Source organism: Rosa chinensis, chromosome 5 (assembly GCF_002994745.2).
Source record: "Rosa chinensis cultivar Old Blush chromosome 5, RchiOBHm-V2, whole genome shotgun sequence".
Lineage (NCBI taxonomy): Eukaryota > Viridiplantae > Streptophyta > Magnoliopsida > Rosales > Rosaceae > Rosa > Rosa chinensis.
This window is the reverse complement of record NC_037092.1, coordinates 76310545-76327820: the sequence shown is the minus strand read 5'-3', so window position 1 is coordinate 76327820 and position 17276 is coordinate 76310545. Positions and strand designations below refer to the sequence as shown.

At 37.3% G+C, this 17276-nt stretch overlaps 1 protein-coding gene across 1 annotated transcript; it reads left to right on the top strand.

Annotated features, from left to right (window-relative positions):
• Positions 1-6039: 6039 nt before the first annotated feature.
• On the top strand, positions 6040-8104 carry LOC112165971 (BAG family molecular chaperone regulator 4). The gene is made up of 4 exons (XM_024302700.2): positions 6040-6410; positions 6926-7182; positions 7259-7405; positions 7653-8104. Exons 1-4 carry the CDS (start codon positions 6218-6220, stop codon positions 7848-7850), a joined length of 795 nt encoding a protein of 264 aa, XP_024158468.1. The 5' UTR covers positions 6040-6217; the 3' UTR covers positions 7851-8104.
• Positions 8105-17276: the final 9172 nt, after the last annotated feature.

Genomic DNA, 17276 nt, shown 5'->3' with positions numbered 1-17276 from the left:
TTTTTAGATCCTTTGCGTAGAACGGTCTCGGTCCTAATTTTCCTAAGGCTAGGAACATGCTTTGCAAAATGAGCGAGGAGTTTTTGAAGCGACCAATGTGGATTTTGATTGGGCCTAAGCATCTTAAGCACTATTAGAATCAAAATTGGTGACTACATCACTTACCATGGCATCATAACCATGAGAAATATAATCGATGGTGTCATGGCCATGGGAGACGCCAACCATGGCATCATTAGGGAGAACAATAGCTGCCCTAGGCTGACGGTGGACGGCAGTGGCTGCGGTGGTCACACTCAGTCCAGGAATCAATCTTTGATTCTGGCTTCATTTCACTTGAAAGAATGGATGTCTGTGTGAAGTTTTTAGTATACGAATCATCATATCACAACCAGGATGTCCTAGTTGGTCATGCCAAAGCCAATATATGTCAGAATCCAGGAGATCTTCTCTTATCACATTATTATATTCAATAGGGTGAATTGTAGTGACATAAAGTCCACTAGATTGGCACATGAGCTTCTCTAAGATGCGCTTCTATCTGTAATCATTAGAGGTAATGCAAATGAACTTTTTTCTGTTCTCTCTATGAGTTTTTGCATGGAATTTGATGGCTCTAATATCTTTAAAACTCAATAAGGTTCGATTTGCCTTAGGAGCGTAGAGAACTTCTGCGACAGTAATCAATGTGCCATTTGGCAAGAGGAATTGGGTCATTCCATGTCCTTGAACCAATCCTAATTGCCCAGCCATTATAGTCACAAAGGAATATGTAGGCAACATCTCCAAAAGTAATTGCCTATGGCAGAGAATGGTGTGCGTAATCTCACTATCCGCAAGACATTGCAATTCTCCATAGTCCATTCCTAAAAAAAGAAACGCTCAGAATTAAAATGGAGTCATAATGAAATGAACTCAAAATTTTATTCATAAGCCAATGAAATTACATCATTATTTCTTTTACCAAAGAAATTCTAATCCAAGTACTAGCTAATGCAAAACAATGGTAGTCGTATGACTTCTTTCGGTAACTCCAAAATAAATGTGACCAGGTGAGTAGAGAGATATCGGTAGAGAAAGGCTCGCTTAAGTACCACTAATCTCAAAACCTTCCTGGACATCACACTTACTTTGGATGAGCCTAGTTGAAGAAAAACTTAACCATTGGCATTTACTACAAAAACTATATGGCAAGTGCCTATTACATCTCTTGGAAAAAAATTAAAAGACTTAAAACAAAATCGCCAATCTCTTGATGATCTTGGCATGACCTTTGAAGTCTTCCACGTACCCTCAGATCGAGATCACCATCTTGATCTTCTTGTTCCATGTAATTTTCTTCCCTTGCTTCACGATACATCCTATAAGTGTTTACAACATTCTAGGATGCATTAAAAGCTTTTGCCCAATATCCAGACGCTCCACATCGAAGATAAGCATCTTTATAGTCTGGTTCCCTTGATTGATGCGCCTTTGGGGTGCGTTTAGGATGGTTATTACCCTTGGTGGCTTCACCACCATAACTAGAGGCTTTGCCTCCCTCTCTTTTCACATGTTGTCCTCCACGTTTCCGTGCTCGCCTATCTTGGTGGTTACCTTTCTCTTTAGGGCGAGAATATAGACCAGAACGTCCAGAATTATCTATAGATTTAGGGTTTCGCTCCTTGCTCCCTCCTTTAGGGGCACGACTATAATTAGACTCCGGAATAGACTTGGTTCCCACGGGTCTAGAGTTATAGTTCTTCATAAAAATGTTGTCATGCTTCTTAGCTACATTCATTGCTCCAATTAGCTTATAAAATCTTGTGATGCATCCTGCATTGACATCAATCTGATAGTTCTTGGCAACTATCATTATAGAGACATGGAAGGTAGAGAGAGGCCTCTCGATCACCATCGCATCAGTGATATTCTTTCCACAGAATTCCATCAAAGACTTGATGCGAAGGGCTTCCAAGTTATAGTCAAGTATAGACTTAAAATCACAGAAGAGGAGATTGTTCCATCTCACTTCTAAATTAGGAAGAAAAGAGTCATGAACGTTGCCAAATCATTCTTCAAGTTCGACCCACAGCTTTCTGGGGTCCTCCTCATTCAGGCACTCATTTTGGAGCGAGTCATTCATGTGACGTGTCATGAGAATAATGGGTTTTGCTTTGTTTGCCTCCATATTAGCTTTATTCGCTTCCAAAGTGGCAGCTTCTCTAGGAGTAGGCACGTTTTGACTAGGCTCAAGAATCGTATCCAGAATTCCTTGAGTCTTAAGATGCTGGTGGACATCACTAACCCACTTGTGATATTCAGAGCCTGTTGTCTCCAGTGAAGCAAAGTCCAACTTATTCAGGTTACTCATCCTGAAAAAACAACAAGAAAAGAGGGTTAGTTTCAGAGCGAAAAAAGCCACCACGAAAACAATAAAAATTTCTGAGCGTATAGTCGCTCCTAAGAAATTAGGAATTTATGAGCATTGTCGCTTTCAAGAAATTCGATTCTAAGAGGTATTGGATTAGATCGAAACAATGATGTGTTTGTATCTTCTCAACAAACTCTAAGTTTGGAAGCCTCAACAAGCTCCAAACTTGGAGATAGTAAGCATCCCCACAGTTCTGCCTAGGTCTCCCCTATGAAAAAGAAAGGGGGGTAGAAGAAGGAAGGTTGCAAGTCCACCGAGAAAAAGAAGATGAATTGAAAGTACTGAAAGGGGGAACGTTTACTAAAAATTACCTTGTTTTGAAGTAGTCGGAAAATTGGCAGGAAAACGGTCGTAGGAGGTGGCGGGAAGAAATCGTTTGTGACCAGAGGTGAGGGTCAACGAGGAGTCAGCTATGCAGGGGCTGCTTCGTGCTTGAGTGCACGGAGGCTTCTAGCTGGTGAGGCTAACTAGATGCCTTAGAGCACGAGGGCTGCTGCAAGGGTGCTGCCAGTGGTGAGGCTAACTGACGGCACAAAGGTGTGCGGGGCTGTAGCTGGTGAGGCTAATGCTAAGCATAGGGGTGCGTGGGGATGTCGGCAGAGAGGCTAACTTGCAGGAACAAGGGTATGCGGTAGGCGAGGCTAGCAGAGGCAGGGAGTGGGGGTGGGGGTGGCTAATCGGAAGGGCAGAAGGGCGCATGGGCGCGCGTGAAGGCAGGCAAGGCTAGAGGAGCGAGGCTAACCTGAACGGTTCAGGTTTTCTGAAAGCTGGTTTGGGGCTTTTTCGGCTAGTTCTGGGGGATTCGCAAGTGGTTCTAGACTCCTGGGATCAAGGGCTTTGAGGTGTTAAGGTTACGAGTTTAGGATTTGAAGGCTACGAGTTTAGGGTTCAGTGTTAAGGTTTCGTGCTAATAACGTGTTTTAGGGAATCAAAATTGTAAGCTGTGTCTTTTATTAATAATAGAGGCATTTTTATATAGAGGATTTACAACCAGAGAATAATTAAGAGTCTTACAAGGAAATTGAATCATACATTGAATAAGATATCTTTGAGAATAAACTAGAGTTTAGGCTAGACACACAATCCAGATATACTTGAACAAAATGATAAAAACAGAAGAAAAAAATAAAAAATAAGCTTAACCACCCAAATTCTGGCACCTCAACTTCCATCAGGCGTTCTCCTGCAAATAAAAAATAATAATAATAAAAATTCCAACGGGCGTGTGAATATTTTTAGTACAAAGTTATGATTTTGTAATAACCTAGCTCGTTGACAGTTGTTGATTTCTCCTTTCATATTGAATACGACTTAGGTAGAAGGTAGCTGTCAATTTATGATGTAGGAGGGTGTGTTGAAGGATGTATAGAGTACCATGTCAAGAAAGTGAAAAAATAAACAATTATATAAAATAACAAACTTAATAATTGCACCAGGTTTTGGGTTCAGCAGGGTTTGCCTTTTTCAGAGAGGATTTGATCACCTTCTCATGCACTCTTCTTAAAGTGTAGCGCTAGGGCTAGGGCTTGCGGCTTTAAGATCCATAATCACATCTTTCTTCCTAGGTTTAGGTACAGCAGATGTTGACGCTAGAGTAACTTGAAACCAAATAAATATGCTCCTTGAAAACAAGCTGTGGACCAATCTCTGGCATATCTACACCGGAGCAGTCTCAGAAAGAGTTGCGGCCCTAATGAGGGCTTGCGCTAGATTCCAACACGCAGTAGGAGGAAGCATTGCACATGGTCGAAGCCGTAACTCCTTCGGCAATAGAAGTCTTGAATAGGGCAGCCCGACATGTGCAATCAGACCACAACTCAAGCACCGTCCAACCAGGTTCTCAAAGCGAAGACCACATTCAGTGTAATTCTACCTTCAACAATCAGACGAATGCATTTGTCCGTTTGAAATGCCAGTGTAATTCTAGTGATCTTCACCCATAAGCCAAGTGTAGATAAAGCACAGACTCAATTGGCTACACACCACCATATGGCGCCAACCTCGACAAGAAGTTGAGCATATACTGACAAATGTAGTGTGCAACATTAGCTTTGGTCTATCAGAACAAAAGTCGAACTCATGATCTTATAAAAAGCAAACTTGTGCCACTGGACTAAATTAAAGTTCTGCATTGGTTGTTAAATATGTGAGTAATATCTGTCTCATAAAAATTAAAAAATAAAGCTTAAAAATTATAAATAGTACCTTTTATTTGGGGTGATGCTCAATATTAACATTGTGGTTTTAAAATGTTTAAATTTGCCCTTGTGATTGGAGATTGATCAAAGTTGGTCCAAAATATTAATTTCTCATGTGCAAGTCATGTGTGAGGATAAATTTGTTATCTCAAATAAAAAAAATAGAACTAGAGAAAATAAATTAAATAGCTATGGAAAATGAAAAAAAAAAAAAAAAGAATTCCAGAACGGGATTCATTTGATTTTTTTCTTTAGTTTCACTTTTCAGATTCTATTTAATTTAATTTAATTTCTTATATATATTTTTTAAATTGAAATGACAAACTTATCCTTGCACATGCACATGAGGGAGTTTTTGTCAAAAGTAGCATTGGGATCAACATTGATTAAATTGACAAACTACAAGGTGAAATTGAACATTTTTAAACCACAAGATCCCATATCACAGGAACCATTTATAATTTTTATTCATAAATAAAAATAGGGACACCTTTTCCATAGATTTTTCTCATAAAAATGTAAAATTAAAATAGACAAACTTTGCCCAGTACCATTTGGTCCAGTGGCATAACTGCATAAGTCTCCATTTCGGGTCGTGAGTTTGAATCACGATACACTAGTTATTTTATATGAGTTGTTGATGTGATAAAAAAAAAAAAAAAACAGATATTTTCCAACAAATTATTTCTCAGTTTAAACTTCCTTGGAAAAAAAAAATAATCCTTGTAAAGTAAGATAAAATTGCATTGAATAAGCTGCAGGCCACAAGCCTCTCATAGAAATATAAAAAAATAAAATGGACACACATTTACCGATAAATTAGCAAAATCCTCTTATCTCTCCACTATAAAGCGAAGCTTCATCAAATTTTAAACTGCATTAAGAGTTATTATAGTAATATAGTAAGAAGCAAAAAAAAAAAAAATTACAAACAAGTAAATCTCTTCTAATATGAATGGAGGCCTTTTTTAAAGACTTCACTAAATTTTGAAGTGTTCGTAATACCGTTACAAAATATAATTATCAAATTAAGCCAATAAAATATGAATAAACAAAAGTGTAAAATTGAAAAAGTAACCAACTACCACAATTCTATGCCCCCTCAAAAAAAAAAAAAAACCACTATTTTTTTTAATCGATCAATTTTTCATTAACCTCAAGATATCACCGGTAAGAAATGTGGGCATGTCACTTGTAGAAAAATAAAACAAAAAGGAAATATTCCCTACCCCGAAGACTAGAGAGCCCAGAACTAACTTGACATGCCAAGCCCAAAGCCGTTAGAAGCTCTTTGAAAAGGTCCATGCAACCCATAACTTAGCCCAGTTATTCGTCTCCGGGCACCACGTAATCGCACGAGTGTGCAAGTTCGAGCTGTAGTCTCTTTCTCTCTCTCTTACCAACTTTTGAGTTGTACCGACCAACCGCTACCTCTGGTGTCTGCACAGAGATGTCCCTGTCCTGAACTCGCTTTTCTTTTGCTTACTCAACCCTCAAACCCATCACAGAGTCACGCAGATCCTTTTCTCTCAACCAACTCCACCTTTTCCGATTTCCCAGTTCCTTTTCTTTTATGATTTTCAGATATAATTATATTTGGTAGAGAATGAAAAAAATATCAAAACGCGGTGTGGAAAAAGATGGGTATATAAGGCAGATAGATTGGGAGCTCAGACCCGGTGGCATGCTTGTCCAAAAACGAGACACTGGGGATGCCTCTTCTGGGCCTATGATCAAGATCAAGGTTTCTCATGATTCTTATTACCACGATGTCACTGTACATTGTCGATCAACTTTTGGTAATCATCTCATTCATAGTTGTAGGCATTTCCTGATTTTTGGGATCAATTAATCCCTGTATTCAAATTGGGTTCTTTTTGTTTCATTGATGGAAAATCTGATGCCAATATGGTTGCTTTTATCGTTTAAATGTCTGAACGTTTCTTGGTACGAGAATTGCTGTACTTGATAAAGTGATAAAAGGTAAAACTGAAGTTCTTTTATCAAGAATCTGTGTGCATGCATGGTTAGTTTTGAAAAATATGTATATACATTCCACTGTAGGAATTGGGTTATTTAAAGTTTGGTTCTTGAATTTTGCTAATCATGGTTTTTTTTTGCTTTTTTCTTTTAAAAACATGTATCATTTCTGAATTCTGATACACATTTTACTTCTCATTTTGGTCTTTTGCTTTACCATTTTTGTGTTGGACTTGGCATTTTGGATGTTATGTAATTGGATAGACTATGATATATACTTGTAGTTTATCATTGAGCATTCCGGTACTTATATTCAATTTTGGTTAAATGAAAGGCGATCTGAAGAGAATTCTTGCAAATGAGACTGGATTAGAGCCAGAGGCGCAGAGGTTGTTGTATAGAGGAAAAGAGAAGGATGATGTTGAATGCTTGCACATCGCAGGTGTAAAAGATATGTCTAAGATTATGTTATTGGAAGACCCAGCTAGCAAAGAGAAGAAGCTTGAAGAAATGAACAAAAATCAAGGTATACTGAAAGCCTATGAAGAGGTTGCCAAAGTTAGAGCACAAGTTGACAAGCTCTCTCAAAAGGTTGCAATCTGCTGTTTGACTAAGTTCGTTTTGTGTATGGCATCTTATAAGCTAATTAATTTGTCAATAACTTTAGATTGTGGATATGGAGACAACACTATGCAATGGTACCAAGGTCGCAGATACGGAGATTGTGGTCTTAACAGAGTTGCTCATGGTGGAGTTGCTCAAATTGGATTCCATTGAGGCAGATGGAGAAGCAAAAGTACAGAGGCGGGTAGAGGTTTGTGATCATTTATTCTTTGAAAATATTAGCATCATGTTATTAATAGATTCCTAGTGTATGAAATTAGCAATATAGTTAGCTCATGACACAGGTGGTCTAGAACTGGAAAATTGGAGTATACTTCAGATATATCTTGAAGATTGTCTGCATAAGCCTTAGAAGTGACTAGTTGAGATTTCATTTCAAAAGTTGCTACGATTTTATATAGATTAATGGAGAATCACAATGTATATTTTTGTGATAGGTTCGTCGTGTACAAAGTTTCGTTGATACACTCGACAACCTAAAAGCAAGAAACTCTAATCCATTCAGCAAGAGTAGCAACTCTGTCTCAGTGACTACAAATTGGGAGAGTTTTGAATTGGGGGTTGGAAGCCTGCATGCCTCAACCCCATTGAAATCTTTTACCAAGATAACTCAAGATTGGGAATTGTTTGACTAAAGCTCAAGTTAAGCTGGTTTTGTTTAAAGTTGGAAGGACATATATATACATCACGACTATGTATTGTTTATAGGACCCAAACTTGTCAACTAATATTGATTGTTGATAGAGCTGGTTTGGTAGCAACTGAGGGAATGGCCTATCCTTGAACAATATATGTCTGTATATATATTATATGGTTTTACTCTCTATTGCATAGCTGATAGCTTTGATGCCTCTCCATTATTTCTTGAGTGCAAGGCTGAATTTTCTTTGCTTGCTTGTGTTGTGCTTTTGTTCACTTTCAAATGTACACGATCCTTGCTATCAATTAATCAATGTATTTCAACTTAATTATTCTCCACCCTTCTTCACCGGGTAACCCGCAAGCCTTTATCGGGTTTTCATACTTTTATAAGATACTTTAAAGCAGTTAATATATATAAAAGCATACATTGATGAAGCAAATTGTAAAACTCGAGAACCATCATAAATGAACAAATCCCAGAACATATTCCGACTCTCTATTTGATCCCAGAAACCTCAAACCACTAGTAAAAGTTTTCAACAATAAAAAAAAGAAAGCAGCAACAACCAACATGACAGATCTACTCTGTTAAACCAGCGAGCATTTCAAAACTCTTATTCCTCTATTTTGGCTTCACTATTTAGGGAGGCATCAGAGCTCCTGCCCTTTTGCTGATTGTAGTTGGGCCAAAGCTTTGCAACACCGGGACTAAATGCATTATATTCCAGACATTTTATAGCCATCAATCTCGGTGTTTCTTTCTCTTATCCGTAAATATGATTGTTCACATGCCTGTTTGGTTTCAAATTCTATGAAGGCATGGCATGATCTTTTTTCAGTGTTGCCGTCATGGATTGTAGCTGTCGATTTCACAGTTGCCCTTCCTCCAAAATATGAGAAAACATGGTGCAACAACTCATCGTCAGTAAAGCGTGGATTCAGATTACCCACAAAAAGCACATTATCAGGAGAGGGCTTCATCTGAGCTTCATCAGGAATAGTATTGATGGTGGTAATATTAGTCTCCTCGAGTCCTTTGGCAGCACGAGAAACCGAATCAAGCTCTTCCGGATTCAATTCTTCATCCATAGCTACCGTGCACTCATCTTCAAGCACAGACATAACGTGAGAGGGCAAGATGATTGTATGAAAATACCAAAACTGTATTAAATTAGTTAATTACATCCATGAAGGCCTTATATGGAGTCTTGTTCCACCATGGTGTTGAAGAAGTTATGATCAGCGGAAATTTTTATTATTTTGAGAAATTGCTATAAATAGAAACTTTCCAAAAAAATCTTCACAATTTCTCATTTCGGAAACTTTCCCAAAATATCAGAAAGTTTTCTCCATTGTCTCTCTTCCTCGGAAACCCTTTGACCCGATCGGAAACAATTGACCAGAACCAGACCCATTTTGCTTTTCTGGCATCTTCCAGCCTCGCCACCGGCACCGTTGGATTCATCTCGACTTCCTCTACCCATCTGTGGCAGTTTCTCCTATTGATTCTCGCCACAGATGGTGGATCAAAGCACGACAGAATGACAGAACCCGACTTGGTTCTATCTCCGTTCTCTGGTGGCGACAAGGCTCGAAACCACTTGAGTTTGTAGCCCTCTTCTCCAACAAAGGTTCTCGTGTGGTGGCTCAGCCCGATTCTCACCGTAGACGGTAGAATCGATGGTTGAAAGTTGACAGCCAAAAGCTTTCGAGCTTAATCCCAGCCGATCTAGGCCGAATCAGCCTTAGTGTCAGGTATGAAAATTGCTCCCCTTGATGCGATCTACAAGTTGGTTGGAGTGGATTTTGCATTATGTGAAGTTGGTTGGCGGTGCGTCTGACCTCCCCAGGAGCTGATCTTTGCATTGTTATCTTGTGTTCATCGATATGAACATGTGGATATATGTTGTGTTACCATTTATCGATCATTTGGAAGAGTTGGATTATTTTCGGTTTCGGTTCATAGGATGTTCGATTCGTGAGGCTCCAACCATTGGATCGTCCTTTTATTTGGGTGATTTGATCCTAAAAGTGTTCTAGAGACTTGGGTGGTTTCTGATAAAGTTTCGTCTTGATTGACGTAGTCTTCGGGTTATAGTTCACGTGTTCGAACTTAAATGCCTTTGTACTTTTGATAGGACCATAAAATTTGACAAAATATAATGTGCAAACCTTTACATTTTTCTTAGCTATTTCCTTTAAAAAGTTTATTTTAACTCTGTTTTCTTTTTCAGTAGTTTGTGAAGCAATTAAAGAGAAAGAGGAGCCTAAATGGAGCAATGAAGCCACGAACCATGAAGTACTGATGCAGAGGACTCATTTTTATCAGTCCTTTGGTCGGAAATTACAAGAAAAGTCCCCAAAATTTGTTGTGCAAAACAGTTGCCGCAAAGCAAAAAACTGCAATTTCAGAATCAGCTTTTTGGGAACAATTTTGAAGAGCGTTTCTTGCATTCTTTCAAGCGCACCTTTGAAGAAAATGCCAGCATTCCTTCAAGATATGATGTTTTACTACAACTAGAGACAAATAACTGGTCAGAATCATCAACGAGATAGTAGGAAACGAGGTGCAAATTAGGCTTCCAGATAAGGCATAAACTGTTAGCTTTTCACGAAGCTTCTTGGGAGATGTTTTCCAGCGACTTAATTGGAGTTTTTCTCAAAAATAATTGATCATTCTAGATGACATGATGCCATAGAGCATAGAGAAGTTGAGAACCATCCATAAACATGGCAATAGCAAGGCAAACCTAGTTCAAGAAGGAAGCTTCAGAGACAAAAAACGAATCCTAGTCAAAACAGGGCAGATTGACAAGAATCGATCTTCTTTGGACTGATTTCTTGTGCCTTTTTGGAAGGTCTATGATGCTAAAATTATCAAGGAGAGTCATAGAAGAATTCCACAAGATTATGGCAAGATTACAAAGGTTTGAAAGTAATTCAATTGTGCACCAATCAAAGGAAACCTCAAGCAACTAAGGAAGGTTTGCAAAGCAAAATTGGAGAAGGAAACTAGGGCTGTGTATCTCCTATATAAAGAGCCTCTGCAATATGTTCAAGACCACTACACCCTTCAGCTTCTCTTCTTTGACTCTTTCTTATTCCTCCGCCACCATCTGTTTCTTTTTTTCTATTTTTATGTTTTATGCTTGTGATTTTTAAGACAATGTATAGCTAATTTACTTTTGTTAGGGCTGAGGATTGAAGTCCTAAGATATGTTTTTGACAATATTTTGATTCTTAGTTTCGAAACTACTTTGTTGTGAAATAGTTTATTTGATTTTGGTTTATGGATATCTCTTACTTGTTTATGTTTATGAACGCATGCATAGAACATTAATGTTTCATTATGACAACCTGAAATTCGTCGCAAAAGCTAGGCAAATAAGAGGAAATTTCAGTTGTCGCACACGCACTCGTCAGCAACAACCAATTCGTCGCATAAAGTAGGTATTTGTGTGAAATTGACAACTGTCGCCTATATAACATTATGGGACACCAATTCCTGGTAAAATGTCAATTAGGCAACGATTTCTATTAATTATCGGTTAATGTTTATGTCACAACTTTAACTTCCTCACAAAAGATGAATTAGGCGACGAATTTTGAGGGTTATTGGTTAATGTTTATGTGACAATTAGATTTCGTCACTAAAGACTGATTTAGCAATGACTTATGTGAGTTGTCAGTTAATGTTTATGTGACAACCATAACTTCCTCGTTGAAAATCAATTGGGGGACAACTTTTACGGGTTGTCACTTAATGTTTATGTGGCAATTAGAACTTTCTCGCCAAAGACCAATTAAGCGACGACTTTTGTGAGTTGTCGGTTAATCTCCATATGAAAACTTTAATTTTCTCGCAAAAAAACAATTGTGCGACGGCTTCTATGGGTTGTCGCTTAATGATTATATGACAACTTGAACTTCCTCCCAAAAAATCAATTGAGCGACGATTTCTACCAATTGTCAGTTAATGTTTATGTGACAACTTGAATTTCCTCGCCGAAAATCAATTGGGTGATGATTTTTTTCCTACCAATTGTTGGTTAATGTTTATGTGACACTTGAATTTCCTCGCCGAAAATCAATTAGGCAATGACTTCTTTGAGTTGTCGGTTAATGTTTATGTGACAATTTTAATTTCCTCACAAAAGACCAAATAGGCAACAACTTTTACAGGTTGTTGGTTAATGTTTAAGTGAAAAATGAAACTTCCTCGCTGAAGAGTGATAAGACAACGACTTCTGTGAGTTGTCGGTTAATGTTTATGTGACGGCTTTAACTTCATTGGAAAAGATTAATTAGGCGATGACTTATGCCGGTTGTCGCTAAATGTTTATGAGACAACTAGATTTTTGTCGCTGACAACCAATTAAGAGATGACTTTTGTGAGTTGTCGGTAAATGTTTATCTCACAACTTTAACTTTCTCTCTGAAAATCAATTGGGCGACAACTTTTAAGGGATGTCACTTTAATGTTTATGTGGCAACTTAAACTGCCTCGCTGAAAACCAATTAGGCGACGACTTTTGCGGGTTGTCGCTTAATGATTATGTGACAACTAGAACTTTCTCCCCAAAAACACATTAGGTGACTACTTATATGAATTGCCATTTATTGTTACAACAACTTTAGACTATTTGTTGTAACATTTTAATATTTTATTTATTATTGAAATTAAATTTGGCTGAATTTATTTTGTGTTTAAATTCTGAATTTATTTTGAATTTTATTTTGTAACTCATGGTGATTTATTTTGGGTTTTTAATTTTTGTAACCTATGGCATTTGGTTACTACCCTATTGATTGTAGGGAGTGTTCTAAGAGCCTATAAATAGCACCATTTGCTACATGCTAAAATATATCAAACTCTTATTCTGTCATTCACCCATCAACTTTCTCTCAAAAAACCTCCAAAGTGTTTTTTGTTCTTTTGGCCAAAGAAAGGTGTTCTTTTGGTGGAGCCTTGGGTTCCTGCAATTTGTGCAGATTGGTGTGAGACCGTACAATTATTGTTGGGCTGTTGTATCCTAGAGGGGACAAGTCAAGAGATTTTTGGTGCACCGGCATTGTTCCGCAGAGAGCTTGAATCTCCTTAAAAAGAGCGAGATACCCGCGCCTCAGCCTATTGTCAACGAGTTTCGCATATAGAAATTATAATTTTTATTATAATTTCACCAACAATTTTAAGGAGATTCAGTAAAGATGGAGCGTACTCAAGAGAAGCCATTTGACAATATGGGAGATCTCAACAAGCCTTTCCACTTTAAAGGTGCACATTTTCAAGAGATGGAAGGGAAAAGTTCTCTTCTGCCTTAATCTTCTCAAAGTTGCCTATGTGCTAACGGAGAAGAATCCATCAAAGAAGAGTACCGAAGGCATGAGGGATGATAAACTCCTTGCTCATGATGAAAAAGTTGAAAATTTTCAAAAAGATGAGTATAATTGTCGGTACTATCTCTTGAACTGTCTTGTTGATCATTTTTATGATTATTATGATACAACAAATTCTTCTGTCAAGAAAATTTAGAAAGCATTACAGAGCAAATATGACACCGAAGAAGCTGGTGCGAAAAAATATGCTGCAAGCCTTTTTTTCCGCTATCAAATGGTGGATGGCAAATCGGTTGCGGAGCAAGTCCAAGACTTCCAAATGATTGTAGCAGAAGTTACATCTGAGGGTGTCAAAATTGGTGAAAATCTAGTGGTGGCTGGTATCATTGATAAACTTCCACCTTCATGGAAAGAGTTTCAAAAATCCATGTGTCATAAACAAAAGGAGATTTCCTTGGAGACCTTGACGACTCGCATCCACGTTGAGGAGGAAGCAAGAGGTCAAGATGTTCTTATGCAAGATACAAACAATGACACCTCCAAGGTAAATTTAGTATCTTCCAATAATAATCTGCCCATTGGTCATTTTCATAAAAATTCCCATATGCAGCTAAAGAAGAAAAATATGAAAAAAGTTGGTAAACCTCACCAACAAAATAAAGGCAAACCAAGCTATGTGAATAAGAACCAATATCCTCCTTCAGAAAATAAGCAATAATATACTTGTTGTTATGTTTGTGGCAAAAGTGGGCATATTGCTCGAAATTGCAATTATCGAAAACGTGAGGCTGTTCCTCAAGCTCACGTCATTGAAGAACCATATGTGGCAATGATAACTAATGTAAATATGGTTCAAAGTGTTGAAGGATGGTGGGCAGATTGTGATGCTAATGGGCACATCTGTTATGATAAAGATTGGTTCAAGAAATACACTCCTTTTAAGGAGCCCAAAATAGTTATGCTTGGAGATTCACATACTACTCATGTGCTTGGAACTGGTGAGGTGGAACTCAAATTTACTTCTGGTATGGTGCTAACTTTGAAATATGTGTTGCATACACCCTCCATGAGAAAAATTTGATGTTTAGTTATCTTCTTAATAAGGCTGGTTTTAAACAAACTATGGAATCTGACCAATATGTAATCACCAAAAAAGGTGTATTTGTGGGCAAAGGTTATGCTTGTGATGACATGTTCAAATTGAATGTTGAGAATAATAATAAAGCATCTACTTCAGTTTATATGCTCTCTTCTTTGAATTTTTGGCATGCACGTTTATGTCATATAAATAGTAGATATGTGGGAATTATGAGTAGCTTGGGTTTAATTCCTTCAATGCAAAAAGATTTTGAAAAATGTGAGACTTGCAGCAAAGCAATAATTACTAGAAGGCCTCACAAAAATGTTAAAAGGCATACCGAGCTATTGGAATTAATTTATACAGACTTGTGGGAATTTGAGGGAGTTTTAACTCATGGAGGTAACAGTTACAAGGATTACATCTATTAGATTATTGATTGCTATTGCTGCAATTCATGATTTGATTATTCATCAAATGGATGTGAAAACAGCTTTTCTAAATGGTGATTTAGATGAAGAGATCTATATGGACCAACCAGAAGGTTTTATAGAACCTGGTCAAGAGCACAAGGTATGTAAGTTATCTAAATCCCTTTATGGTTTAAAGCAGGCTCCTAAACAGTGGCATGAAAAATTTGATTCATGCATGATTGAAAATGGTTATAAATCAAATGAATGTGACAAGTGCATATATTATAAATCTTAGAAAAATTCACATGTTATTTTTAGCCTCTATGTGGATGATCTATTAATTTTTGGCTCAAATTTGCATGTAATTGATGAGACAAAAACTATGCTTAAGAGCAATTTTGATATGAAAGATCTTGGTGAGGCTAATGTTATTTTGGGCATGAAAATAACAAAAACATGTGATGGTATTTTTTTTGATTAGTCACATTATGTTGAGAAAATTTTGAAAAAATATGATTATGTTGGCCATAAGCATGTGTCTACTCCTTTTGATTTTAGTGTTCACTTATTTCCTGTTGAGAGTGAAAATGATGTGATTAATCAAAAGGAATATGCTAGCATAATTGGCAGTTTTGCGCTATGCAACTAACTGCATTAGACCTGACATTGCAAATGCAGTTGGAGTACTTAGCAGGTTCACAAGTAAACCAAGTAAAGAACATTGACATTCTATTGAGGATGTTATGAAATATTTGCTTGGTACTAAAAATTATGGATTATTTTATACAGAATATCCTGCTGTACTTGAAGGCTTTTGTGATGCCGATTGGAATACTCTGTCAGGTGATTCTCTCTCTACCATTGGTTATATCTTTACATTAGGTGGCTGTGCTATTTGTTGGAAATCAAAGAAGCAAACAATAATATCTAATTCAACCATGGAAGCTGAACTTATTGCTCTAGCTTCAGCAAGTGAAGAAGCAAATTGGTTGAGAAATTTATTGCATGAGATTCCCTTGTGGGAAAAACCTATACCACCTATATTGATTCATTGTGATAGCACTGCAGCTATTGGTAGAGTAAATAACCGTTATTATAATGGTAAATTCAGACTGATAAGAAGAAAGAACAGTACTGTGAGATCATATTTGAGTGATGGAATTATTAATGTGAAGTATGTTAAATCATGTGATAATCTTGCAGATCCTTTAACTAAGGGCTTGGCAAGAGAAAAGGTCTGGAGTACATCGAGGGGGATGGGATTGAAGTCCGTATCATCATGAACCATATATGAGGACACCCAACACGGTGATTAGAGATCCTAAAAACTGGGTTCAATGGGAAAAACGAATCATAAGGTGGCCGTAAGAAAAATACACTATATTTTATTACTCATCCTTATGATGTAAGTGCATTAATCTTGTAATGTATATGAAGGTTGAGTTCGCTTAAAACTCTTAATAAAATATGTAGCTCATATGAGTGGGATGCCATAGTTACAAGAGCATCCTTGACAGATTTTACCTATATGAGTGTGAGAGTGGGGCTGATCTCTGTGAGAATTGGGCTTATTCTTGAAATGCACTCATGAAAACCGGGATAAGCACAAAGCCTTTAACGTGCTAGCTTTTAAAGCTCATATTAACACCTGAATTATTATGTGTGAGCAGTAGTTCTTATTTTCCCTTAAGCAGCTGTAGTTCAAGTCTGAGACCACTATCAACTCTGGAGTAGGGATTGCTGTTTCACTAAGTGAAGGTTCAATGCAGAGCACACCTTCATGACGCATAATGGTTCGTCTTTGTCCGGTAACTTTGGTTTATATTTTTTTTTTAAATATTAAAATGAATGGGGGAATGTTGTAACATTTTAATATTTTATTTATTATTGAAATTAAATTTGGGTGAATTTATTTTGTGTTTAAATTATGAATTTATTTGTGTGTTTAAATTCTGAATTTATTTTGAATTTTATTTTGTAACTCATGGTGATTTATTTTGATTTATTTTGGGTTTTTAATTTTTGTAACCTATGGCATTTGGTTACTACCCTATTAATTGTAAGGAGTGTCCTAAGAGCCTATAAATAGCACCATTTGTTGCATGCTAAAATATTTCAAACTCTTACTCTGTTATTCACCCATCAACTTTCTCTCAAAAAACCTCAAAAGTGTTTTTTGTTCTTTTGGCCAAAGAAAGGTGTTCTTTTGGTGGAGCTTTGGGTTCCTCCAATTTGTGCAGATTGGTGTGAGACCGTACAATTATTGTTGGGCTATTGTATCCTGGAGGGGACAAGTCAAGAGATTTCTGGTGCACCGGCATTGTTCCGCAGAGGGCTTGAATCTCCTTAAATAGAGCGAGATACCCGCGCTTCAGCCTATTGTCAACGAGTTTTTCATATAGAAATTATAATTTTTATTATAATTTCACCAACACTATTTATAACAACTTTGGGTTGTTGTCACCGATATCAATTCCTCTTGTAGTGATCTACCTCCATATCAAGGACAGTCCACTCACCATGAAGTCACACGGATATGGCACAGGCCATCCCACCACCAGCAGCCCATGAGTGCATGCACACACCAGCAA

Coding starts and splice junctions, on each gene's coding strand:
- LOC112165971 (XM_024302700.2), top strand. CDS start 6,218: ATGAAAAAAATATCAAAACGCGGTGTGGAAAAAGATGGGTATATAAGG. Junction 6,411..6,925: donor ACATTGTCGATCAACTTTTG/GTAATCATCTCA, acceptor GTTAAATGAAAG/GCGATCTGAAGAGAATTCTT. Junction 7,406..7,652: donor AAGTACAGAGGCGGGTAGAG/GTTTGTGATCAT, acceptor TTTTTGTGATAG/GTTCGTCGTGTACAAAGTTT.